The sequence below is a fragment of the Pistacia vera genome, unplaced genomic scaffold, assembly GCF_008641045.1.
Source record: "Pistacia vera cultivar Batoury unplaced genomic scaffold, PisVer_v2 Contig838, whole genome shotgun sequence".
Lineage (NCBI taxonomy): Eukaryota > Viridiplantae > Streptophyta > Magnoliopsida > Sapindales > Anacardiaceae > Pistacia > Pistacia vera.
This window is the reverse complement of record NW_022196710.1, coordinates 141472-168468: the sequence shown is the minus strand read 5'-3', so window position 1 is coordinate 168468 and position 26997 is coordinate 141472. Positions and strand designations below refer to the sequence as shown.

The window sequence follows — 26997 nt, the reverse complement described above, 5'->3', positions numbered from 1 at the left end:
AACCTTTTCTTTTATAGTGTTATTTTAATGCCCATTCCCATATGAAATGGGCTTGGGCTAACCCAAACACCCATGTTACCAAACACTCCCAATTAGATATTTATTTTATTTCATCATTATCTTCAATAAAATCAATAATATATTATATATATAATATATATATATAATATATATATATATATATAATATATATATATATTATATAGAGATTATATATATATATATAATTTAATTAAATATATGCAAACACATATTTAAACGTAATTTCACTTATTTGATTTTTCTAATAAATTAAATAAAGGCTACAATCTCAGCAAATTTAATTACACTGTGAAATTACCAAAATATCATTTTGCCTAAAAAGACGAAAACGCCCTTCTTTCTTCCTGAGTCTTAAATTATCTTCTATGTGTGTGACCCATTGGTTCCTCATCATATCAGCAGTGTATAGTATCGCGATTAACACCAACTAATCGTCTCACTAATACACAGACCAAGATTGGTCATAGCAAGGCATCATGGCCACCCGATAGATTCGGATTCAGCAAAGTAGCTACCTGTCAACGATATGGTTACCGTATAATTCGATCCTTTCATCATACTGTATCTCGACGAGACAAAGGCATATAAATAGTGTCAACCTTCGGTTACTCTCGATATTATGTATTCAGTTTTTAGAGTAATGACCTGTATTATAAACCGGATAGAGCAACAACTCAATCCCACTATGGCCACAGTCTTGGTGTCATTGTCATATACTGAATTGCGCCGTGAGATAACTTCTCCCATACCCGGGAGTGATGAATCCTCTGTCAATCCACCATAGTCTTGATACACTCCTTGATGCAGCCAATCACCACCGTATTGACAGCTTTGAATAGAACTGCGTTAGGCTAGTATCAAATTGCACCAATCAGTGCATAAGGCGCTCCGGTGATCTCAAGTCTAAGAATCACATGCACCACCATTCATTAGAAGATTTGTTCCGTAGACACTAGGGTTACCATCCATATGGAGTCCTCTGGTGGGTCAGTCTAGTGAACTTGCTGCGGTATATCCACCTACAGCAAGCACCCATGTGTTACACTAGGTTGTCACCAAACAACCTTGACAAGTGAGATTAGTCACTGCCTTTCGACAGGGTCGTTCAACACTATGATAGCCTTACTGTATTATCTGTGCCTTTACTTCAGAATAATACTAAGGCTATAGACGTTTCTAGAATGGCCACCATATGTGCTCATATGATTCTCACTATCAAGATTTGAAACACTTGATACCCTCATCATGGTTCTACCATTATAAGGACATATATCAATACATATTGCAATAATAATGATTTACGCGATATAGGAGAAAATGCCTTTTACTATTGATTAATGAACATTATTACAAAGAGTCAATTCTACAATAATATTGGCTCTAGGGCATCTACTCTAACATGTACCTAAGTGCTTCCTGAGCTATTTATCTTGGTTTTCTTTTGAAAATCCATTTGCATTTGACCACTCTACAATCTTTTGGTTTATTAACCAAAATCCATGTATTATTCTTCATTAGAAAATCGAATTCTTCTTTAATGGCTCTCTTCCATTCTAATTTTTCAGATCCTGAAACTGCTTCTTGGAAGGTCTTAGGTTCATCATCCTTTGACAGAGACCATTCTGTTGTGGAGTGTGTCTCACTGTCTAATGACTAACTATCCCATGAACTCTACAGAAATTATTGAACTCTTCATTGACAAATTCTAAACCATTGTTAGTTCTCAACTTCTTTAGTTTCTTTCCACTTTGATTTTCAACCATGGTTTTCTATTCCCTAAATCTAGGAAAAGCTTCATCCTTGGTTTTGAGGGAGTAAATCCAAACATACCTAGAGTAGTCATCTACAAGACTGATAAAGTACCTATATCCTCCAAGTGAATAATTCCTAGATGGGCGCCATACATCAGAATGCACATACTCAAGTGGTGAGTTTGAGTGGTGTTGTCCAGTCCCAAATTTCACTTTGCTCATTTTTCCAAATATACAATACTCATAGAATGTCAGGTTTCCTGTTTTATCTCCACACAGTAAGTTTTGCTTACTAAGTTCTCATAGACCTCTTTCACTAACATGGGAAAGTCTCTGGTGCCACAAGGTGGTTGTATCTAGCTCCTCAGTTGACCTAATAACAGCCACTCCACTATCAGTCTTACCTTTCAACACATACATACCATTCTTCTTTTTAGCCTTCATAACTATCAAAGACCCTTTCAAAACACTAGGACTCCCATTAGCAGCCTTATAGCTTAGACCTAAAGAGTCTAATGTCCCAAGAGAGATAAGGTTTCTTTTGAGGTCAGGGATATATCTAACATCAGTAAGAGTTTTAGTTAATCCAGTATGGAGATTCAACTTAACAGATCCTGTTCCCTTAATATGACAGACAACACTATTCCCCATCATCACTTTCCCACCATCTAAAAGTTGAAACGAGCTAAACCACTCCCTATTAGGTGTCATATGATAGGTGCAGCCAGTGTCTAAAATCCATTCATCATTAATCTTGCCTTCTAAAATAACTAGGACCTCTGAACTCTCATAACCCTCTGATACTACCCCTGCACTACCTCCATCACCCTCTTTCTCATATTTCTTTTTCTTTCTCTTAGGACAGTCTCTCCTAAGGTGACTTTCCTTATGACAGAAGAAACACTTCCATTTCCTAGTTTTAGATTTTGACCTATGTCTATTCTGCCCCCCTTTTTCCAGTTCTTCTTCTCAGATCTTCCTCTGACTACAAGGCCCTCACCATCACTCACATTTCTTTCTCTAATCCTATTTTCAGTGTCCTTAGCTGAGATATCCTCTACTCCTTCTTCTAGTTTCAGAGTCTGTCTACCATATTTCAAAGTTTCTACAAAATCTGAGTAAGTTTTGGGTAAAGAATTTAATAGGATCACAGCTTGATCCTCATCATCAATTTCAACTGAGATACTTTCTAAATCTTGTATAATCTTAAGAAAGTCATCCTTATTATCCTTTAGTGATTTTTGTTCGTCCATCTTAAACCCAAATAAACTTTGTTTTAGAAATAATCTATTAGGAACAGTCTTTGACTGGTAAAGAGAGTCTAACCTATTCCATATCTCTACAACAGTCTTTTCCTTCTTGACTTATCGGAGTACTTTATCTCCCAAGCCAAGGATCAGTGAGCTTTTGGCCTTGTTCAGCATATCTTGTTGTTCTGTAGTGGTTAAGGTGTCAGGTAACTCGGCTTCTCCCTTCAAAGCTAAAGCCAAGCCCTCTTTGACCAACAGTGCTTCCATCTTCATTTTCCATAATCCAAAATTGTTTTCACCTGTAAACTTTTCAAGCTCAAACTTAGTAGACATGTTTTTCTCACAGATTCAAAAAACACACAGCAATAGAAAAGTAATCGGTTAAGAAAACCCAAAACTGAATTTAGGCATGATTAAATTAGTGAAACCCTACTGGACGTTCAACCTAGCTCTGATACCAATTTGTTAGAACTCTAGGGTTTACTGACTTCTACTTGTTCAATATATCAGTAATCAATTTAGGACCAGTAACTAGAGCTATGAACAAATGAAGAGAAAAATCAACCAAGCACAAACAAGACACAACAATTATAGTGGTTCGGCTTTACAGCCTACATCCACTCTCCAAGGCTCACAATAAGGTATTCCATTATCAACCAACACAATACAGAGTAATGATCAAATCAGAAGATAAAAGTTTACAATAAGGAAACAACACACCCAAATCCGAAAACCCTAGGTTTTCTCCAATATGAGATTTGCCTTTTTCTTCAGCATCAGCATGTGTTAAATATACATGATCCCTTCCTTGATCGTCATCCACCTGTCTTCGATTCCTCCATAACCATAAGATGAAATCGAATCTGGAATTTTCTCTTTGGGTCATGAGCCGTCGAACAAAACAGAAAGGAGAGAAGTAGAGGTTGCTGAAAAGTGTGATAGTTGAAAATAAAATAAGTATTTGGGCTTAGCCAAAACGACATCGCACCACCTATTTGACTCCAAAAAAATAAAGGCTCACTTCCACCGTGGCAAATGAGAAGTCACATCATCACATATTCCTTTACATTTTGGGTGCGATTGGACCATATAATATTTTATTATAGAGGATGTTGTATTACTGAAAAAATAGATTACTTTAAAAATTACTAGGAATATTTGGTTCAAATAAATTGGTGAGTATATTATATTTATATGTTTGGAGATTTGCAAAAGCTTGGGTGGTATCATGTCTTTTACGCTATTGGAACCTGTCGCTCAATTGTGCCTTTATATTTATCTAGAAACAATTGGCTAGTAGTTCATTTAGTTCTTGGATTCGTGTTCAATTTTTGTTCATTAAATTTTTTTAATCATTCCAGCTCAAGAATGAGATTAAAATATTTTCACTCGTTCAATTTTTGTTCATTAAATTTTATTTAATCATTCCCGTTCAAGAGCGAGATTAAAATATTTTCACTCATTAGGTTTTGAGTAATGTGATAAATATGCTCAAAGGACTCCAGAAGTAACAAATTTAAATTTGCATGTGTTAAGAGATTATTTTAATTTTAATTTTCTGTATTCGTTATATATAAACCCAAATATGGGCAATAACTTGTTATGAATTTAAATTACAATAATATTTCATATACAAACTTTTTATACAATGAAGATGATGAAATAATAATAAAATAAATTAGTATTAAGCATTGAATCAAAGTTGTGTTAGATTAAATCCAATACACACATCAATATAAAACACAAAAAATGGATGATAAACTTTCATACCTTCCTTGAAACCATTTTCACTATGAATTTTATTGATATTTTATTTTTAGCCCTCATGACACTCTAAATTATATTTTATTGATCCTAAATTTATATAATAATAATAATAATTATTATTATTATTATGGATTAAAACTTTCTCATTTAAGAAGAAATTTCTTTCTTTTATTTATACAATATTGTAGATTTTAGAGAGAAAAACAAAATCTAACTTTAACCAATTTCCCTAACGTTGCTGATTAAAAGAGCCGTTACCGAACTTAACAGAATTTTAAACTATCAACATTTGTCAGTTCTTCATCAGACACTGCTGTGCTATAGTGCTTGCTTGCTGCTACTTTGATCTTCAGAAAGCTTCTCTTCTGGTTCGTCGTTACTTATACTCAGTCAGCATTTGGAAAAACTAACAATCACAAAGCAAGGTTTGTGTTATTCATTAGGATACAACGATACAACTCATACAAGTTAAAAAGTAAATAAATAGCTTTTACGATACAGATAAATTTATTTGAAAAAACCACACAATATAAATACCTAAAATGTCTTAAATCACTTAAATTAAGTCATATTCAGACTTCAAGATATGACCAAACAACATGCCCTACTATTATTTTGAATTTGTCGAATAGATGATCATAAACAACCAACTATTTATTACTTTCATTCAAAGCTAAAGATGATAAGGAATGGGAATTAAGCACATATAATCTTTTCTTCGACCAGTAATACCAAGTGCCTCGTTCATGCGTAATTCTTCATGCTTCATTCCATTAGGAAGTTTCCAATCAAATTGGTATAGCAACATCACAAGAGCAATCTCGATGTTGGCTAGAGCATATGAAGATCCTAGGCACATCCTCATTCTAGCTCCAAATGGGATGAATTTAAAATTAGTTCCCTTATAGTCAATAGCACAATCAAGGAACCTCTCTGGTTTAAAGCTCTCGGGTTCAGACCAATATTTTGAGTCCCTTCCAATCGCCCATGCGTTAACAATGACTTTAGTTTTGGCAGGTATGTTAAATCCATTAATTTCGCATCTCTCTCCACATTCTTTTGGAGCTAACAAAGGAGCGGGAGGATGTAATCTCAGAGTCTCTTTTATTGCAAGCTTCAAGAATTTCATTTCATTAATACTTGTTTCATCAATCTTTCCTTTTCTATTAAAGACTTCCCTCACCTCATCTTGCGCCTTTTTCATCAATCTTGGATTTTTTATCATCTCAGACATAGTCCAATCGATTGTTGTTGCAACTGTGTCACTGCCACCAACAAAAACATCCTGAAAAGGACGTTAAACCATGCATGATATATGAAGGGGGACTTAACAATATCACTTCACCTTATATAAGGAAAGGTGTATGCTGACTCCTAACACTATTGCATTAATTAGGACGGCTCAAGTATTATATGAACACCATAAAACTTTAAGGTGAAAAAACATAATTATGTGCATGATTATCCATTTGAGATACATCCTCAGGAGAGCATATAAATAGTTTTAGCACTAAATAGTACAAAAATTGAAACCTTATAAAGTGAATTATAAAAGGTATCTTTTAATATAAATTATATATGATATATTAATTGTTTCATGAACCCTATGGTTGATCTTGATCCTTTCTACAAAAATTGATATGATCCCAGCTTTTTAAATATACACTAAAACATTGTACAAGTGAAAATACTTACAAAAATAACGGCTTTGGTGTTCTCGGTTGTTAAGGAAAATTGAAGGTCATGACGCCCTTGAAATCCTAAGAGAACATCAACCAGATCTTTATTTACTTCACTCTTGTCAGACATCTTATGTTCCTTGATAACGTTTTCAAGTATTCTGTCAGATTCTTGATGCAGCACCTCCATTTTTTAATTGATTCCACTGATCGATTGGAGCAATTTGATTGAAGGAAACAGATCTGAGATATAAAAGCCTGCCATCAACTTCAAAGTTTCCTTGATAGCAGATATGAATAAATCATGATCTTTGCTTTTTCCGCCAAGAGCAGTCTTTGAAGTGATAGCATAGGATGTTGAGAAAAATTTCTCGGTGAGGTTAATCACTGATCACGCTTTTGAAGCAACCCAATTGATGAGACTGGACATCTCTTCTTCTCTTACACATCGGAAAGATTGGATTTGTTTCGTGCTTAAAAGCTCCACCGTACAGATATTCCTTAGTTTTCTCCAATACTCGCCATATGGCAAAAAGGCTATATCATTATAATCATAAGACATGATACGTGTTAATTCATTGGAAGGCCTTGATGCAAATATAGTGTCATGAGTTTTCATCACTTGTTCAGCGAACTCTGGTGAAGAAACAACAACAGTGGAAATTTCTCCAAGCTGTAAGTGCATAAAGGGGCCATATTTCTTGGCCAAGTCTCTTAGTGCACGATGAGGAAGAGACCCAACAGAAGCGAGCTGGTGCAAGTTTCCAGTAAGAGGTAATTTCCATGGCCCTGGAGGGAGATTTGAATTTTCATGGTTGGTTTTGAATATTTTGCCTATTTTCAGGACCATGAAGAAAAAGAGAAGAAAGCTTAGTAGGATTGGAAAGGAAGGGAAGACTAGCTCCATGAGAAATGAAGATGAATAAATGATAGTACTGCGGATACTTTTTGTTGAACCATGTTGATGCATGATTTTGACACCAACTCAACGCACGTGTGAAATACTGAGCTGGCCCAGAAGACACACGTGAATGGAGGATTGAGAATGTAAATGGTGGCAAGACAATATTTAAAGTGGTTCGGATGCTTAAACAAGCGAATCCTATGTCCAATAATATTGTATTTATATTTGAAGGATCAGGTCGCGGCTTAGCAAGCTGACTTTGGAGTGTTGAGAATACAAATGAGGGAGAGAGAGAGAGCTATTACAGAGCAAAATTAGCTAATCAAGAGTAAAAAATGAGCGAATCCCACAAACGGAAGAGAAGCTCTCTATTTATAGTGGGATACATTAGGGTAATGATTGCTGAATCCGTAAAAAGGGGTCAGGTACTGTGCAAATCCTTCTTTACATCCTGATCTTCACCTACTCGCGTGGTTTCCTTGTTTTATGCAGGGATTGGACATGTGGACGACCTCCAGCCTTTTGTCAGTCTAGCGCGCACCCGCTGCACTGGCAGGAGCATGCTGCTCACGCCAGCACGCGACGTGGCCGTGCCAGAATGGTTGCAGGATCTGCCTAGACCTTGACCACTTGTGCTGACTGGGCTTTACGTCAGCCCTACTTTTCCAAGCATAACAGAAGTCCCCTAATTTTTAAGGTTTGAGAATCGAACCTTGGAAATTACAAATGCCTTGATCTGATGTGCTTGAAGAGATGCTATTTGAAGTGACTTAATTGTGAAGGAGGTCGAGAGGACATCTCCTCACATGCGACCTGGGGTGATCTTTGCCCTTACAGTCAGCGACCTAGATTTGGGTATCCAGTGCTATAATGATGATTCCGACCTGTTTACAGTTAGCAGCCTTCAAAAGGATAAGTAGTCGTTGCTTCGCGGCTAATATTTGTCGAGGTCGAAGAATCACATCGCTTTGCAACTAACGTGAGACGAGGTTGAAGAGCTACGTTGCCTCACGACTTACAAAACGAAAAGTGTTTTTCATAATGACCTCTTCAGATGTTATCCGTTGTGCTTTTGCAGCAGATACATTAAATGAAACACCTTTTGCTCTAACAGACGTGTCTTGAGTGCAATAAGTGACAGCCATGCGCATTAAATGCGAGCCATGCTGAAACGACATTCCCTACCAGAGCATTAAATGCAGACGTGGGCGCATTAAATCTGGAGGGGGGAAAAGTGTCGTCGTTTAAGTTTTCAACGGAAGGGGATGACGGTCTGATTTCTTGAGGTGTGACGGTCACTCTTCCTCGCTGATTCGTGACACGTGGTCGTGATCAACCGTCGAATGCATTTTTCGCCCAAACATCGTTTGACTTCGGGAAACCAAAACGCCACTTCCTCAGCTATATAAACCCCAAGCTTCAAGCTTTCCAGGCAAAGTCACAGTACTTTGATTCTCAGAGAGAGCAAGAAACTTTCGTGAATCTTGGTTCTTTGCCTTCTAGAGTGGTGTTTGTCTGATATTCGGAGCAGAAGAGCCAATTTTTCTCATTTCAAGAGGTAAAAATGATTCCCTTTTCCTATTTTTGGTTTGATTTTGCTTTCGACAGTCAACATGTGATGACTATCCGTTGGTAGCTCATCAGAGATGAAATATCCTCCGTTGGGTCAGGTCTATTGATGGTGGCCCTTTAAGTATTTTGTTAGGGTTTTTCTAGGGTTTAAGGAAGGAAATATTTATTTTCTCCTCCACGTCATCGTACGAGATAGTGTACGAGGGCTGAATGGTTCCCTGCTTGTTGCTTTTACAAACTGTAGGAGAATGAACCCCTCAATGACCAAAGTCGAGGAAGGGACCAGTTCGCCCATGCAGAATGCTCTTGCGGGTCCCATTCCAGAGATCTTCTCGGTACTTACCGAGGAAGAGCTTGAAAGGGTGATAGACCAGTACGCTATTAGCATGTAGATCTTCCGCGATAGGACACACACAGCTCGGTATCCGCCATGAGGGTTGGTCGTGATCTCCGAGGACATTTTCAAGGGTGGAGGGTTGATCCCTTTCCACCCTTTTGTCAGGTCTGTCCTGGATCATTTCGGGATCACGCCAATGCAGCTCATGCCGAACGCGTACATGATTGTCGTTGCCATGTACATCGTGTGTCGTATATTCTAAAAAGAACAGGCTGGGCGAGCTAACCGCCGGTAGAGCTCAGTTGCTCATATATTCTAAAAAAGAGCAAAGACAAGGATTCCTACTACTTGTCCAGGCGACCTACCATAGAAGCGAGGATACACAGTTACCCAAGTAATGTAAGACCGTATGAGACGAAGTTCTTTTTCTTTCGAGGAATCCTGAGATGGATCTGTCCAACCTCCCTAACGATTACCGAAACGAGCTTGCTTCCATGGCATAGGCTGAAGCTGAGGAAGCAGCTTGGGGACCCGACCCAGAAAAGGAACAGGCTGAGTTCGTTCCAGAGGAGCCCGCGTCCGACCAGGTGGCCGACGACCAGCTTGGGGAAGAGGATCAGTGATCCTCTTCTCTTGTTTTCTCCCTTTATGCTTATGTACTCTCCCTTTTCATTAATAAAGATATTGCTTTTCACATTCTTTCATGAGTATTTACAATTTTCGCATTCTTTACATATGAGATCATATTCTAACTGTTTACAATAATATTGGTACGAGTTTATACGAACAAAATTGTATATATGGGAAAATGATTACAAATGATCATAATTGTACACTTGCTATTACAAAGATTGCAAAAATTAAAATCGACCTTTACAAGGAAATAATTGAGTTCGGAATTATTGATAATAAAGTCAGAGATGCTCAGCATTCCAAGCTCGGGGTTCTTCGGAACCATTCAACCTTTTGAGAGGATAAGTCCCCGGTCTTATTACTTTAGCGATGCGATATGGGCCTTCCCAGTTCGGTCCCAAAACTCCCACACTTGGTTCTCTAGTACCGAGAAGAACTTCCTTAAAAACAAGGTCGTCGACCTGGAAGTCTTTTCTTTTGACCTTAGAGTCAAAGAACCTTTTCACGCGTTACTGATAGGTTGCTTTCCTTAGCTGAGCCTTGTTACGATGTTCTTCAACTAGGTCCAGACTTGTGCTCATAAGCGCTTCATTGTCGGCTTCATTGTACAGGTCCTTCCGAAGTGAATCGGTTCCTACCTGCACAGGGATCATCACTTCGCAGCCATATGCTAGCGAAAATGGGGTTTATAAGGTAGAGGTTCTCAGAGTTGTCTTGTATACCCATAAGACTTCGGGGAGGTCGTCAGCCTAATTCCCCTTGGTTGCGCCAAGTTTGGCCTTAAGAGTGTGCTTGATGGTTTTGTTGACAGCTTCAACTTGGCTATTTGCTTGCGGTCTTGCGACTGACGCAAACTTTTTATGAATACCTAGCTCGTCGTAAAACTGCTTGAACTCCACGTTGTCGAACTGTTTACCATTATCTGAGATGAGAGTATAAGGAATCCCATAGCAGTACACAATATTTTTGAAGATGAAGTCTTTGAGCTTTTTGGTTGTGATCCCGACTAACGGTTCAGCTTCGACCCACTTAGTGAAGTAATCCACCGCGACCATGGCATACTTGACTCCCCCTTTACCAACTAGCATGGGACCAATGAGATTAATTCCCTACATGGAGAATGGCCAGGGGCTGGTCATAGTTATCAGTTGGTGGGAAGGAGCTCGCGGTATGTTTACGAACCGTTAGCACTTGTCACACCTTTTGACAAAGTTATAGGTGTCTTCTTGGATTAGAGGCCAATAGTACCCTTGATGAACAACTTTGTTGGCGGGAGATCGTGCGACAATGTGATTACCACAGATCCTTTCATGTATCTCCCTCATGATGTAATCTGCTTCTTCGTTGGTTACACATCGGAGGAGAGGGGCGCTAAACCCTCGCCTATACAGCTAGTCTCCGATGAGGGTGTAATGAGCAGATCTTGTTCGTAGGGTCCTTGCCTCGACCTTGTCGTTGGGCAAGATCTCATCTCTGAGATACTGAATTATAGGGGTCATCTAGGAGACTGATTCTGTTACATTCATAGCCTGTTCGATCGGGCTGATACTGGGGGTCTCGATAAATTGAACAGGAATGCTTTCCGGTGCTTCCGAATCCAATGACAAGGCTATCCTTGCCAAGGCGTCTGCCACGGAGTTGCTATCTCTAGGAATCTGTGTGATCATGAAGTGCTTGAACGGCTCGAGTGCGGCCTTAGCTTTCTTCAGATAGCTAATCATGTTTTCTTCCTTGGCCTGGTACTCCCCCAAAATCTAGTTAACGACCAGCATGGAGTCGCTATGGATACTGATCACAGTTGAACTCATTTCTCTGGCCAACCGTAGTCTAGCGAGCAGAGCTTCATACTCGGCCTCATTATTGGTCGCCTTAAAACCAAACCAGAGAATGCCATGAATGCGAGTCCCTTCAGGACTCAAAAGGAGAAGACCTGCCTCGACCATTTTTCTGTTCAATGATCCATCAATGTAGAAGCTCTAGGTCGATGGATTTTAGGCAGTTTCCCGAATGACTTGGCTGGGCTGTTACTCCGACTCATTCGTCGGATGATATGAGAATTCTGATATGAAGTCGACAACGGTCTGCCATTTGATGGTTGCCTTCGGCCTGTACTTCAGATCAAAATGACTTAATTCTATGGCCCATTTAAGTAATTTACCTGATGCCTCTGGTTTTTGGAGGACCTACCTGAGTGGTAATTGGTCATTACATGGATCATATGGGTGTGGAAATAAGGTTGCAACTTTCTAGAAGCAATTAGCAGTGCACAAGCTAATCGTTCCATTTCCGGATACCACATCTCGGCATCCAACAGACACTTGCTCGCGTAATACACTGGCCATTGGACCCTGTTCTCTTCCCAAAATAAGGCTGCACTGACTGTAAACTGAGAGACGGATAGATACAGGAGGAGGATCTCTTGCGGGAGAGGTTTGGACATAAGAGGTGGCTTCCCGAAGTGTTCTTTAATACTCTGGAACGCCTGTTCGCACTCAGGAGTCCACTCAAACTTCTTGTTGGCCCTTAGTATATTGAAGAACGGCAAGCAACGATCTGTTGCCCTCGATATGAAGCGACTGAGTGTCGCTGTTCGCCCATTAAGGCTCATAACCTGCTTTTTGTTGGTCGGGCTTTTCATATCAAGGAGAGCTTGGATTTTCTCGGGGTTGATCTCTATTCCCCTTTGGTTAACCATGTATCCCAAGAATTTTTTCGAGGATACTCTGAATGAGCACTTGAGAGGGTTTAGCTTCATTCTGTATTTCTGGAGGATGTCGAACATCTTAGCGAGATGCACTATGTGATCTAAAGCAACATGTGCCTTGACCAGCATGTCATCTACATAAACCTCCATCGATTTCCTAATCTGCTCAGAGAACATTCGGTTAACTAGCCACTAGTAAGTTGCACCAGCGTTCTTGAGGCCAAAAGGCATAACTTTGTAGCAATACAGCCCCCGATCTGTAACAAAAGATGTATAGTCTTCGTCCAATGCATACATCGAAAGTTGATTGTATCCCGAGTACGCGTCCATAAAACTCGGCTGCTTGTGCCCAGAGGTGACGTCCACGAGCTGGTTGATCCTGGGTAGGGAAAAACTATCTTTTAGGCATACTTTGTTGAGGTCGGTGAAGTCGACGCAGGTCAGCCATTTACCGTTGGGCTTCTTTACTAGAACCGAGTTGGCAACCTAGCTCGGATAGAGTGCTTCTTGGATAGAGTGCTTCTCGGATGGATCCATTCCGAAGGAGATTATCTACCTCAAGTTTCAAGGTAGCATATCGCTCCAGATCCATCACTCTTCTCTTTTGGCAAACCGGCTTGGTTTCACTGTCGATGTTCAATGCATGGCAAATAATATTCGGGCTTATCCCGACCATATCTGCATATGACCATGTGAACACATCGATATTCTCTTTGAGGAAGCTAGTCGATTCGGCGGCGAGCTGGGGGTTGAAATTGCTCCTAATCTTTAACACTCTGTTCGACTCGCTCTGGTCGACCGGTACTTCAAACAAATCCTCAACTGGCCCACTGGAAGGGCATTCTTGAATACGAGGATCCATATTATCCTCAGCTGGGCTAGGCTACGACTCGATCCTGCTGATCGCCATTGCCTGTCGGGAAATGCCGCACGAGATGCCTTTCCCCTTGCACGCCATCTGCACTACCCTTACATAACAGTCGCGAGATACACGCTGAGATCTACTAACTTCCCCTATCCCCGTCGAGGTAGGGAACTTTATCCTGAGATGGTCTATCAAAGTGACCACCTAGAAGTTTCTCAGCAGAGGTCGCCCTAGGATACCATTAAAAACAGATGGGCAATCCACTACTAAGAATTCAGTTACCTTGGTCACCTCGTCAGAGTCACCCAGCGTGACTAGAAGCGAGATCGTTCCTTTGGGGATCAGATGGTCCCTTGTAAAACCGTATAGGTGATCGAGGCCAGCTTCAGTTCAGCCTTGTCCAAATTCATTCTCTCGAAAGCTGTCTAGAACAGGATGTTCACAGCACTTCCGTTGTCCACCAATATTCTGTGAATGTTGAAGCACCCTATTAGGGGCGTGATCACGAGAGCGTCATCGTGGGGATGATGCAATCGAACTATGTCTTTTTCAGAGAAGGTAATTTCCTCCTCCTTGCGAACCTTTGGTGGTCGCCGCATCGTGTTCATCACACTGATAGGATCGTGATGGGTTACATGAGCATATCTTTCCTAGGCACCTCGCGAGTTCCCTATGAGGTGCGGCCCCCCAAAGATCATTCCGACGCTATAGATACCCTAGTAATCACGACGCTTCTTTCCTGGTTCCCCTTGATTTTTCTCCTACACAAGAGTGGAGTCATCAATATACTCTTTGAAATGCCCCTGCTTGATGAGATCTTCGATTACCTGTTTGAGAGCTCAGCACTCATCGGTGTGATGCCCATTGTCCCGATGGAAACGACAGTATTTTTTGCCATTTTTGGCTGATGGGGGATTTTTCATGGGCTCAGGCTCTCCGAGGAGGCCGGCTTCTTCTGACTTGTCAAGAATAGTCGATACAGACGCATTCAAAGGCGTATACTGATTCCTATCGCGATTGTGACGAGGAACTGGAGCATAAGACTTTTTGGGCTCGAACCATGGTTTCTTTCCTTTTCGTTGATCGTTATTAACCCATCTACGATCAACTCTCCTACTTTTCCCCCGACTAGGCGCACTACCTGAAGCGCCGGGGTCGCGGCAGTGGAGCGCTGCTACGGAGTTTTAAATACGAAGGTATTTCTCCGCAAAGTTGTAGAAGCGGGTGAGGGAAACATCATCCTCAGCCTATAGCTCTTTCCACAGGTCGGTCTGTGGGCGAACTCCTGCTATGATAAGAGTCCAAACAGACTCTTCGGGAGTGTGAGCTACCTTATTAAGTTATTTCTCGAATCGGTTGATGTAAGACTAGAGGGATTCATCCCTCTCTTGACTTATGTTGCTGAGGTAGCTTAAAGGCATTAAGAATTTTCGGTTCGCTTGGAAGTGTCTTAGGAACATCGTGCTCATCTAAGGCTATGAGCTGATCGATCCCGCTAGGAGCGACCTGAACCACCGTTTGGCATGAGAGGTTAGGGTTACTGCCAAAAAATGACACTTTGCCAAATCTGAAACCTGATGAAGCTTTATCAGGTCGTTGAATTCATACAAGTGATCCTGCGGATCAGAATTTCCATCGAACGCCCGCATATCGGGCATTCTAAATCTTGATGGAAGAGAGGCGGCTAATACTACCGGAGAAAAGGGAGACGCTGCTATGACCTGCCTTTGCTCATTTTGCTGAGCTTTTAGCTGATCTAGAGCCCACTGCAGCTCCTTAATCTGAGGCAGTAGAACTATCTGGGGATTGCTTTCCCCCATGCGAGTTCGACCCTCGTGATTGCGGTTGAGGAAAGTTCAGAGGTCAGATTCCTTTTTGCCTCGGTCAGTAGTTCTGACCACCCTTGACACAAGCTTGCTAAAGTCGTGTGATGGCGATGAACTGTACGGGGAATTTTCACGACCTCCGCGGTGGTACGAACTGCCCCGCGAAGTGTGGGAACCTCTCGCACAATGACGATCAGGATCGTTTTTTTGGCGGTGATGAGAATCGCCCCGCCTAGTACTTTTACGTGAGTGCTCATGTGACGTGGCATGGAACGGCTAGGGATGCTACCTTTCACCGAGCCTCAACACCACAGGTATTCTACTCAAGACGTGGTCGGTGTTTGTCGGCCCTTTAGAGCCCTTAGGCCCGCTATTCGCCACTTGCTTACCTTTCCTTCGACGGGGTACAATGCGCATGGCCTGGGCTATTACCCTTCTCTAGGGGTGTTATCGAGCCGAGCCGAGTCGAGTTTTCGACTTAACGAGCTCAGCTCGTGAGAGAAGAAGATTAAACGAGCCGAGCTAAGCCAGAAATTATATGGCATGGCTCGGCTCGGTAATAAATTTTGCATATTTCGAGCCGGCTAATCGAGCCGAGTTCGAGCCGACTCGCGAGCCATCTCCAAATAAACTAATTTTTTTTGTTTTTAATTCAATTTTTTTTACAAAAATTCGTTGGGCTGCCGTCTGAATGTTTGATTGTCTTAAATTCAAATAAATGCAAATCATAATTTCACTTTGAAGCTGAATCAATGTTCAAAATTGAAAATGAGAAAATCTAGTTTAAAATATTTAAATATGGCAGGCGAATTTAGAAGGGCTTAAAATTGAAAAATTATAATTTAACTTTTCATTAATTTGCTGGCAGAGGAAGAATCACTAATGTCTGATGCATTTTGTTAAATTTTCCACTTTTCATTTATTTTGTCAAACTGATTTATTTTTGTCAAATTGATTCATTTATTTTTCACTTTTCATTTATTGTTTTTTAATTTGCTGGGCAGCACGTAGGTCTAAATCTGATTGTCTGCATGTTTTCTCAGGTCCTCATACATCACCCAACAGTTAAACCTACCTAAAATCAATATTAAATGAAATGCTACTGCTATTAACAATTTATCATTTAACATACTATATGTACCACAAATTAAGTTAAGTGAACTAAATAATTTTTGTTTAGTTCACTTGACTTAATAAAGTTTTCACAAAAACAAAATAGGGGATTAGAATAACTATACATGAAGTGACATCCCCATCCATCAAAAAATATATATAATAGCAAAAGATAATTGGCTGTATGTCTATTGTAGCCCCACTCCTCCTACAAACAAATTAATGTGAAACATATTAAGTATAATTGTCATTTTATATAAACCATAAAGATGAAAATGCAAACCTCAACACAAAAGTAATAAATATTGACCTGCAGAATCCTACTGCCACAGCCAATAACTCACGAGTGAATCAAGCAATCTGCTGACTCCCATCACCTGATAGAACAGGAAGCTGAATCTCCAAGTGATTTTCATCCTCCTCTTTCTAAGATGAAAAATAGATAAAAATAATCTATAGGTTAGAATAAAGTTATTTTAAATATAGAATTAAACAAAACATGTAAGCAATGGAACTTACTTTGCACCCTTTCTTCAATCCATTCAAAGTGCGACACCAGTCACATCCACATAACAACATCTCCACCATAGCTAGTGACAAAGAAGCTCGGTAACTATCAATAACCCTGCTCCCAGCACTGAATGCAGACTCTGAAGCAACCGTAGTAATCGGGATGGCTAGTATCTCTCGAGCCATCCTAGACAATATAGGAAAATTGGTTGAATTTGCCTTCCACCACTGTAAGGCATCGAATGAGTCATGATCCCCCACACACTTATGGCATCCCTCTCCCAAATAACAGTCCAACTCAGACTGACTAGGCTTAACAGTTTCAACCATGTCCAGAAAAGTGCTAAAATCATCACAGGCCTTGGCTCCCTCAACCATAGCCACCTCATCAATGGCTCCATGTCCATCCCCTTGTGATGTAGAAGCACGGGCGATAGTCACACCTTGGTTAGCTTGAACATACTCCCCATATAACTCATACAATACATCCCAGACCGTCACCATATTTGTCCGTCCTTCTGCCTCAGAATACATCTTAGGGAATGCCCACTGAATAACCCTCATTTTCAACCGAGAATCCAATACAGCAGCCACAGACATCAACACATTACATTCCCCCCAATATTTATCAAACTTATGCTTCATTTTCCTAACCATTACTCTAATAAAATCATCTTTAGATTCACTTTTACTATCCAACATACATTTCATTGCACACATCTTCTTCAAGAATAAATTAGATGTCGGATAATCACTTCCTGAAATGAGTTTGGTTGAACCACTGAATACTTTCAAAACTTCACAAACTTTCTCCACTTTCTCCCAATCCTCGTCACTCGGATTATTATGATAATTGATATCCCTTTCTTTCACTCTTGGAAAAACCTTTTTGAACTTAATTGACGTTGCCAACATTTCATAGGTAGAATTTCATCTTGTTTTACAATAAAGAATAAGTTTCTGATACGGCAATTTAAGTTGTTGAACAATCTCAGAAAATACCTTGAGTCTGCTTTCTGAACTGTTGATATACAACACACTCTCATAGATGTCATCAATGATGTGCCTAATTTGATGAAGTCCATCTTGAACAATCAGGTTCAAGATGTGTGCGCAGCATCTCACATGAAACAGTTTACCTCCACAAAGGAGTTTCCCCGAAACTTCAAAATTTTCCTTCAAAACCTTAATCGCAACATCATTACTTAAAGCATTATCCACAGAAATAGTATATACCTTATTTTCAATTCCCCATCCCATTAGGCACTTGAAAATGTCTTTTTCAATCTCAATACCAGTCCGGGGAGGAGGTAGACGAACAAAGTTGAGGATACGTCTATTAAGCCTCCAAGTACTATCTATCCAATGCCCGGTCAACACCATATACTCCATCTTTTGATTCCCTGAATTCCATAAGTTTGTAGTCAAACTGATTTTTGTCACAGTCTTCAACAAAGTCTTCAATTTGGTCTTCTCACTTTCATATACCACTTCCTTGAACTCCGACCATGCCACTGAAGTCTTTGCTCTTTTTTGCTTCTGAATTGGATTTTGATTTTCATCACCATTATCCGGGCTACTAATACCAGGTGTATCGGTAATTGTATTGTGTATTGCAGGGGTACTTAAGGAATTACCCTCCATTTACAAACCTATAAATCGAAAAAAAAAAAAAATCAACAATTTAATGCAAAACCAATATGAAATAATGTCAAACTATTACATTGCACACACATCAAACCAATACATTATACATTGCACACCAATATTAATTGTCACCAATACATCCCAACATTCATTTATTCTTTAATTAGAGATATTAGTTTTGTATCATGTTTGATTAAGTTTCACATGTTATATTTTGAAATTTGTCTCACTTTCATTTGCAACTCACATGTTCTATTTTGAATTCATTAAAGTTGCATATATAAACTTCATTTATGTAAATAAATTGGAAGGGTACATAATGCTTTATTTTCTTTAATGTCCAATCCATTCACTTCTTTTTCCAATCAGTGCAGAAAATTTGCTACCCCTTTTGGCTTTAACAAAATAAAGTTTGAATTTGATTGAGCAATGTGGCCGCACAACACTTGTGTGCATGCATGAGAGATGAGAATCAGACTTCAGTATGGGGCCTTGGTCTTGGACTATGTGCTGCCATGCATATTGGGTTCATGTTATTTTATAAAGCTTTGACAAGCTGGTGGGTATTGAAAAGGTTAAAATATAAGACAAGGTAACAAATAATATGGTCAAGCATTTCAATTATAATACAAAAAAGTTGGTATTTCTTCCTATCATTTCCATTAATCAAGAGAGGGCTTGCATATTCCTTCTGTACAATCAAAATGAAAGATTATTAAGTATCCATGTGCTTGTTGATTGTGACAAGGCTATTCTATTAATGTTTTCTTCGCCCAACACCCATTGTTATAAATAAACTTGTGGCTAAAATGCACTAGGGACAACTCATTGCACATGCTTATCAGACACTTAATTTTTATTCTTTGACTCAGATTTTCTCCATGGACAGAAGAGTATACTTTCTTTTTAGAGCTATAAAGAATGAGGTAGCCATGTGAGGGTTAGCACTGCTAATTTGTTATTAACCCTCTATAATTAATTGGAATAATGAACATTTCAGAGAGTTCAAATGAAAGAAACAAAGTTTACATCATGTTGTGTAATATTCTATTTTCTATGCCTTCATAAATGTCATCTTTAAGGCACTGACTCTTCTTTCTTTACCCCACACCAACACATTCCCACAAGCCAGAAACAAATATTTAAATCCCCCAGTCCCCACCACTAGATGCAGGACCACATTCCCACAACAAGCCACAAACATATTTATAACTACTAGTCGGCCAGTCCCCACCACCAAATGCAAAACCCCATAACCAAATTCCCACAAACAAATTTATAAATAACAACCTGTCAACCATTAACAAACTCCTTTGTAATTGAAATTTTGTCCCAACACAACCACAATCTCAATTCACAAACAATTTCAATTTCAGTAAAACAATTTAAATAAACAATACACGGCACTACTCTTCACGGATAGTACACAAACATTAACCTTGTGTGGGTTTCACAGCAACACCACGTCACCACCACAGTCAACCACCAGGCACCAGTAAAGCAATTTCAGTCTGCTCTTCCTGAATTCTTTCACCGAAAAAAGCCCCCTGTTACAAACAAACAATTCATGAAAAAACAAGTTAAAATCTGACAAAAATTGAAGAAACCCCAAACAAACGACAATAGTAGATGATGAAGAAACCCCCTACTCACTAATTAAAGCCCGAAGAAAATCTGACGAAGATGATGACGAACCGACGAAGAAACATCAACTCTGACGAAGACGATTCAGATTTGATGAACCTCGTACGAAGAAGACGAAGTTCTGACGAAGATCCAATAACGATGATGAAGATCCAATGGTTGACGACGATGACGAAGATCCAACGGCTGACGACGATGAAGATGATCCAACGGCTGCCGACAGTCTGACGAAGATGAACTATATCCCACAAAGATCCTGCGAAGCTGACGACGATGAAAAAGATCTAGCCAAAATCGTTACTTTGGGAGGATTTGATTCAAATTTTACGGCCATGGTTCTATTGGTGAAGATTTTTCGCGATTTGGGGATTTTAATAAAGGGGGCTATTTTGTTATTTTTTAAAACTTGTTTGCGTTAGTTTCAAATTTCAATTAAATCTCAATAGTTTACAAAATCTCAAAAAACCTCCCGCTATTTCGAGCCAGGCCCGGCTCGTGAGCCTGACAAGTTGAGCCTTGTATGGCTCGAACTCGGCTCGTTTTGTCTCACGAGCCGAGTCGAGCCGGCTCGTAATAAAACGAACCGAGCCGTTAACGAGCCGGACTCGAGCCGAGCCGANATCCCCCAGTCCCCACCACCAGATGCAGGACCACATTCCCACAACAAGCCACAAACAAATTTAAAAACTACATGTCGGCCAGCCCCCACCACCAAATGCAAAACGCCATAACCACATTCCTACAAACCACAACAATTAAATAACAACCAGTCAACCATTAACAAACTGCAATTGAAATTTTGTCCCAACACAACCACAATCACAATTCACAAACAATTTGAATGTCAGTAAAGCAATTTCAATAAACAGTCAAACAGACCCATACGCGGCACTGCTCTTCACATATAGTACACAAGCATTAACCTTGTATGGGTTTCACAGCAACACCACCACGACACTACTCTTCACAGACTGCTCTTCCTCAATTCTTTCATCGGAAAAAGCCCCTTGTTACAGACGAACAATTCACGAAAAACAAGTTAAAATTTGACTAAAATCATCTTAAACCCCAAACCCCAAACAAACAATTAAATCCCAATCGACCATAGCAGATGATGAACCGACGATGTCCACTTCAGATCTGACGATGACGAGATGATGAACCGACGATATCCGACGAAGATGATGACGAACTGACGAAATCCACTTCAGATCTGACGATGATGAGATGATGAACTGACGATCCGGCGAAGATGAACAATATCCGGCAAAGATCTGGCGAAGCTAATGAAGATGAACAAGATCTGGCCGAAAATCAACACTTTGGAAGGAGTTTGATTCAAATTTTACAGCAAGGGTTTGACTGTGACGGATTTTTCGCGATTTGGGAATTTTAATAACGAGCGCTAGTTTGTTATTTTTCAAAACTTGTTTGCATTATTTTATTAAATCCCAATGTTTTAAAAATTCTCAAAAAACCCCCCATTTTTTCGAGCTAGGCGCGGCTCGCGAGCCTGACGAGCTGAACCTTGTATGGCTCGAACTCGGCTCGTTTTGTCTCACGAGCTGAGTCGAGCCGGCTCATTTCAGACGAACCGAGCCGTTAGGCCGAGCCGGCTTGCGAGCGGCTCAGTTCGTTAACCAGCCCTACCTAGGGTTGAGAAAAGGAGTAACTTGTGGCTTATATGACAACAATCTAGTGTGGGAAGGTATACTTTAAGTTGTTTACTTCACCCAATACAATGATGAAAAATAAAGTTTTTTTTTTTAAAAAAAAAAAAAAGAAAATCGGTTGTTAGGTCGAGTTCAAGATCTTATCACTTGACCTGCCACCTGACCCAAAAAATCAGGTTGATCATTTCTTAAACCGATTTTGATCTGACCATCATAAAAACTTGATTTTGAATGAACTTGTGCACAAGGTCTGACCTACGTATGGTTGGCAATTTCCGAGTAGTAGTTTCTCTATGCTGCCTCGAGACACCAAACATAGTCCCAAAACCCTTCCCATCCTCAAAATTTGGGGGTCGAGGATGGGGGCGGGTAAACTAGCTTNAGAACCTTGGAGAGAAAATTGTGCTGATTTCAACGCCTGGGATAATCTTGATCCCGAAACGGCGAGCTGCTTCAATGGCCTCAGGTATACCAGACAGTGTGTCATGATCTGTCAGAGCTAGAACTTTCACCTGTTCTGAACACACTGTACTAATTAAATTCCTAATTACAAAAGTAATAATAATCAAAATGTAAAAATATTTTCCTATCCAATCTACTTAGAGAAATCAGAAAAGCACAAAAACTTGAGATAAAGATGGACATTAATAACCAAGTAGATGATTTTTAGAAAGTTGTAACCATGCCACACTTGAACATAATAATCAAGGACACAAAAAACTTGAAATTGGTCATGCCAGTTGAAAAAATTGAAGTAATTTATAGGTTGCATTTCTTCACCTGTAGGGAAGATATAAAAACTCAAGTTTCATTTAAAATAATCATTTTGGTCTAATGCTGTCAGAAAGAAATAGATTAAATCTAGATATTCTCTATGAATGATAGGTCATCAAATAATAGCCTGTTCAACCAGTAACATACACCTATGATGAAACATAAGAAAATTCTTTATCATTCTTGCCTTAATAGAGACAATAGCAAGCATTGCCAGTTAAAACATTCATAACCAACAAGCTCACAATCATGAAATTGCATAAACTTTACCAAGCAACCTCAGAAAGGATATTAGTTAAATAAAATAACATGAAGCAACATAATTCTGCACAAAACAGATGTAAAAACAAATTCATGTGCTAAAATATCTTATGAGGACATTAATAGTAGAACACTAGTCTACAGTTTTAATGGAGGGTTATCAGAATATACATTATTTAAATGTTTACGATGAACAAAATTTTAAAAAAAAAAAAGTTGTTGGTTTACACTGATTATGATTATTATATTATATAATTTATGAAATTTATACCATAAAAAAAAATGATAATTCATATAATTGATGTTTTAGTAAATCATATCATCAAAATACCTCACAATATCTTAATAATGTCTGTTTCCTAAAATAGCTTGGCCATATAAATTTCGGATGTCATGATGTGAAATGGTATAAGTAACAAGAGTTAAAAATAATTAAAAAAAAAAAATCAATCTACAATAAATAAAACCAGCAGAGCAAAATAAATATAATATTGTACATCCCTCTGACTTATCAAAAGGTTTCAATCGAGTTATAAGGTAGAAAGAAAATAGAAGTTTTATGTTTTAAATCTGCTCTTTATTTACCTAATAACTCCGAACGAGCTAGGCAGCATAATAATAACTCAGAATGACAACTACTGGCATATTTTTCAGGCCAAAAGAAAAAAAAAATCCAGCCCAACCACTTCTTGTGTTAGCAGTGGAAACAGAGGAGAGGAGATAGTACTGAGCAAGAAAAGATCTCTTCTTCTGAATCAAACAGAAGGCTAACTTACAAAGAAAATGAGCTTTAGTCTGAAAATGCTATATTTAAAAGGTTATTTCTTGTCTATCATTTTCCTTCTCTTCTACATCTTGAGAGAATATCTCCTTTTTCTGCTTTACTACTTTTCCTTCTCTAAGTTTTCAAAAGATAGGTATATCTATAAGTATTTATGCAAAAAACTCACAAGTAAAATGGTCCTGCACAAAAACTTCAGACATCCTGCATGGGATTGTAATATGAAAAAATAAGTGTCCTCTATCCATCAGCAACGCCCTAGCTCCATTGTCGAACCTTGTCATTCAACCAAATATTGTTTCCATTAGCATTACCTACGTCTTTATTCCACCGCAAGTATTATTGTACTCCTCTTCATTATACAACACAAAGCCGAATTGCTTTCACAGACCACATACAGCTTCATGAGAACAATTGTTTTGTCTACAAAATTAAGCCTTAAAAAGCATAAATAATTTTCCTTAGATCTACACCCTTTGCCTTTTAAAATGTTGTAGTAACTTGAATCGTGAAAGAAACTTAGGTAAAGAATAATAACAAAGAGCACAAAATACTCAAGTTCACAAGCAATAACTCTACCGATGAAACAGAACAAATATGATATATGTAAATGAGAACTCAAAGAATCAGACAAACAAAAGCAGTTGGTTAGAAAAGCATAAATGTCCATTCAAAGGAAGAACCACAAGATTCCTAAAATAAAAAGAAAAAAGAAAAAAAATCTCACAAGAATTCACCAGTAAGAAGCAGAAAAATAATGTTTATTCATAACAAAATTACAGAATCATTCTTAATAAATAAATAAGTATTCCGACATTTAAAAAAAAAAAAAAAAACTAAATATTTGAAGCATAGAATAAGAAAGGAACACTTTTCAAATAAAAAATAAAGTAAAAAAGTCACTCATTTCAAACTATCAATCAAAACAAACAAAACCCATTAGAGCAATCCCCTCAAAAAGTTATATATATAAGTGGAATTTGAATGACTGACCCCATTGCCATGAGCTCTCTCAACAAGCTTGGAAGGCGACAAGAATCCATCACTAAACTTGGAATGTGAATGCAATTCAAACATCACTTTCTCCACTCCTCTTCCAAGACTCTTTTGTACACCAAAATCATCGACAATAAAAGAAGAAGCAGAGGAGGAATTGTTAGTGTTGAGGTGTTGGTCCAAATACACCCATTCAGTTACAGATTTGAAAGCGAGACTCTGCTCAGCAGTCATCTTCTTCTTGCTGCCACCACGCTTCTTCTTCTTCTTCTTTTTGTCTTTGGGTTTCTTGGGGTTAGTGGAATTGGAATTGGAGGTGATGGTTGGGGTTGGGTGAAGAAGAAAAGCATCACCAGTCATGGCTATAGGTTTGTGAAGAGAGAGATTAAAGAGGAATAGGGTAGAATACAGGTTACGGAGAGAGAGTACAGAGGAGGGAAGACTGGTCTTTCTTTCGTTCTAAACGCCAAACCATTTGTCACAGGTATCCTCCCCATTTTATGCTTTCTGCCATCTCTTGTCCTCTCCCTCTCCCATCTATTATTTTTTATTTTTTTAACGTTTGGATCGAGATTATACATAATACAATTTGGGGCGTTTGGATCGAGATAATACAAATAATATGATTCTATATTACTTGATTATCACTTTATTAACATATTTGATTGTCAAGTAATATAAAATTTTAATAATTTTTTAATATAATAATAATTACTGTTGATAATATTGGAGGTTGTTACCTCTATTTTCTTAGGTATTGTAAGATTACTTGATTATTTTATTTTTATTATAATTTTATCTTTTATTAACAAATTTTTTTGACAATAATGCCCTTATTTTAAAATTAATTTACATTAATCCACTATTACAATTTTACCCTTATTTAATTAAGTATTTGGACAATAATGCTCTCATATTTAAAACAAATTACAAACCACCACTGCCACCCAGCCACCACCACCAACAACTGGTCAACCATTGTCGACCGTCGCCGAGAGGCTTTGATATGGTTGGAAACGGCCATTTTTCGGCCATATCAACAACTCCTGCAACTCCCAACAATTTCCAGAGACTTTCGTCGACTTTCGATGGCGACCGGAGTGGTTTAGGGTGGGTGAAGTGATTTTGTTATAAATTAAAGTCTTATATAAGTTGGGGTGTTTTAGCTAAATCTAAAATGTTGGAGGTTAAAAAAAATATTCAAAAATTAATAATAAAAATAATATTATATTAATATCTAAAATAAAGGCAATTTAGTAATTTAAATAACATACCCACCAATTTATTTCTCCCAACTAAACATATTAATATAACATACCCATCAATTTATTTTAACTAACCAAACATATTTTCCTAAAGATTCCCAATAATCTTCAAGGTAATCTAACTTTCCGTTAATATAACATTCCTGGTGCATTTGGTTCAGGAAATATTTTATTGCTAAAAAGATAGGATTACCACTAAGATAGATTACCTTGAAGATTACAGAAGAATGTTATATCAATATGTTTGGTTAGATTACTAGATACAAATAACTAAGATGTTTGGTTGGGAAGAATTAAATACTATCGAATGAAGCTTTTGTTGAATTGCCCTTCATTTTTAATATAATTATTATTATTGTTATTATTAAAGTAAATTCTTTTAACTCCTTATATTTGAGAATTTAGCTAAAACACCCCAATAACAAAGTTTAAATTTTAACAAAATACCCCCAGCCACCCAAGACCACCGCCAACCACCGGTGTCAGTCATCAAAACGATGCATGATTGGCAAGATCTCGCCAGTCATGTGCCGTTTTGGCTATTTTCGACCAGATCGAATGCCAAAAATAGCTAGATCACTGTGGATCTGGCTGTTTCCGACTAGATCGAAGGCCAAAAACAGCTAGACGCATGGCTGGCCAGATCTCATTGGTCATGCATCAATCTGGCGACTATTGCTGGTGACTGGCATGTAATATTCTTTCTAGCTAGTAGTTCTTTAGAAAAATATAAGTAAAACTCACTAAACATATTGTAGAAAATATATATATATAAGTATGAAATAGAGGGCTCATAACTAATTTTTCTTTATACACAAATCTCTACATCAAGTAATAAGTCACAAAAATAACTCAAAAATAGAGTTAGATAGTGTTGCCTTTCTCCTCTGCTACTTGACGTTCCATCCGATCACATCTCATCTGCTATCTGCAAAAACAATGAAATCAACGGAGTAAGCACTAATTGCTCAGTAAGTAAACCCACAATACTTCTATTCTTTCT

At 38.6% G+C, this 26997-nt stretch overlaps 2 protein-coding genes and 1 pseudogene across 2 annotated transcripts; all 3 read right to left on the bottom strand.

Moving 5' to 3' along the window:
- Nucleotides 1–5483: 5483 nt before the first annotated feature.
- LOC116118111 lies at nt 5484–7396 on the bottom strand (annotated as a pseudogene).
- A 9398-nt stretch (nt 7397–16794) lies between these two features.
- Nucleotides 16795–17868, bottom strand: LOC116118110 (zinc finger BED domain-containing protein RICESLEEPER 2-like). Its single transcript, XM_031404081.1, has 2 exons — nt 16963–17868; nt 16795–16869 (listed from the first exon to the last, which is right to left on the bottom strand). Exons 1-2 carry the CDS (start codon nt 17866–17868, stop codon nt 16795–16797), a joined length of 981 nt encoding a protein of 326 aa, XP_031259941.1.
- Nucleotides 17869–20050: 2182 nt separating this feature from the next.
- LOC116118109 (DNA polymerase III PolC-type-like) lies at nt 20051–25125 on the bottom strand. The gene is made up of 3 exons (XM_031404080.1): nt 24727–25125; nt 22305–22429; nt 20051–20147 (listed from the first exon to the last, which is right to left on the bottom strand). Exons 1-3 carry the CDS (start codon nt 25087–25089, stop codon nt 20051–20053), a joined length of 585 nt encoding a protein of 194 aa, XP_031259940.1. The 5' UTR covers nt 25090–25125.
- Between the last annotated feature and the right edge of the window lie 1872 nt (nt 25126–26997).

Bases quoted from the DNA above. Each gene is read 5' to 3' on its own strand.
- LOC116118110 (XM_031404081.1), bottom strand. From the start codon at position 17,868: ATGTTGGCAACGTCAATTAAGTTCAAAAAGGTTTTTCCAAGAGTGAAA. The intron at 16,870-16,962 runs GTAAGTTCCATT...TTTTCATCTTAG, and splicing joins GATTGAAGAAAGGGTGCAAA to AAAGAGGAGGATGAAAATCA.
- LOC116118109 (XM_031404080.1), bottom strand. From the start codon at position 25,089: ATGACTGGTGATGCTTTTCTTCTTCACCCAACCCCAACCATCACCTCC. The intron at 22,430-24,726 runs GTCAGTCATTCA...TGTTCAGAACAG, and splicing joins AGAGAGCTCATGGCAATGGG to GTGAAAGTTCTAGCTCTGAC.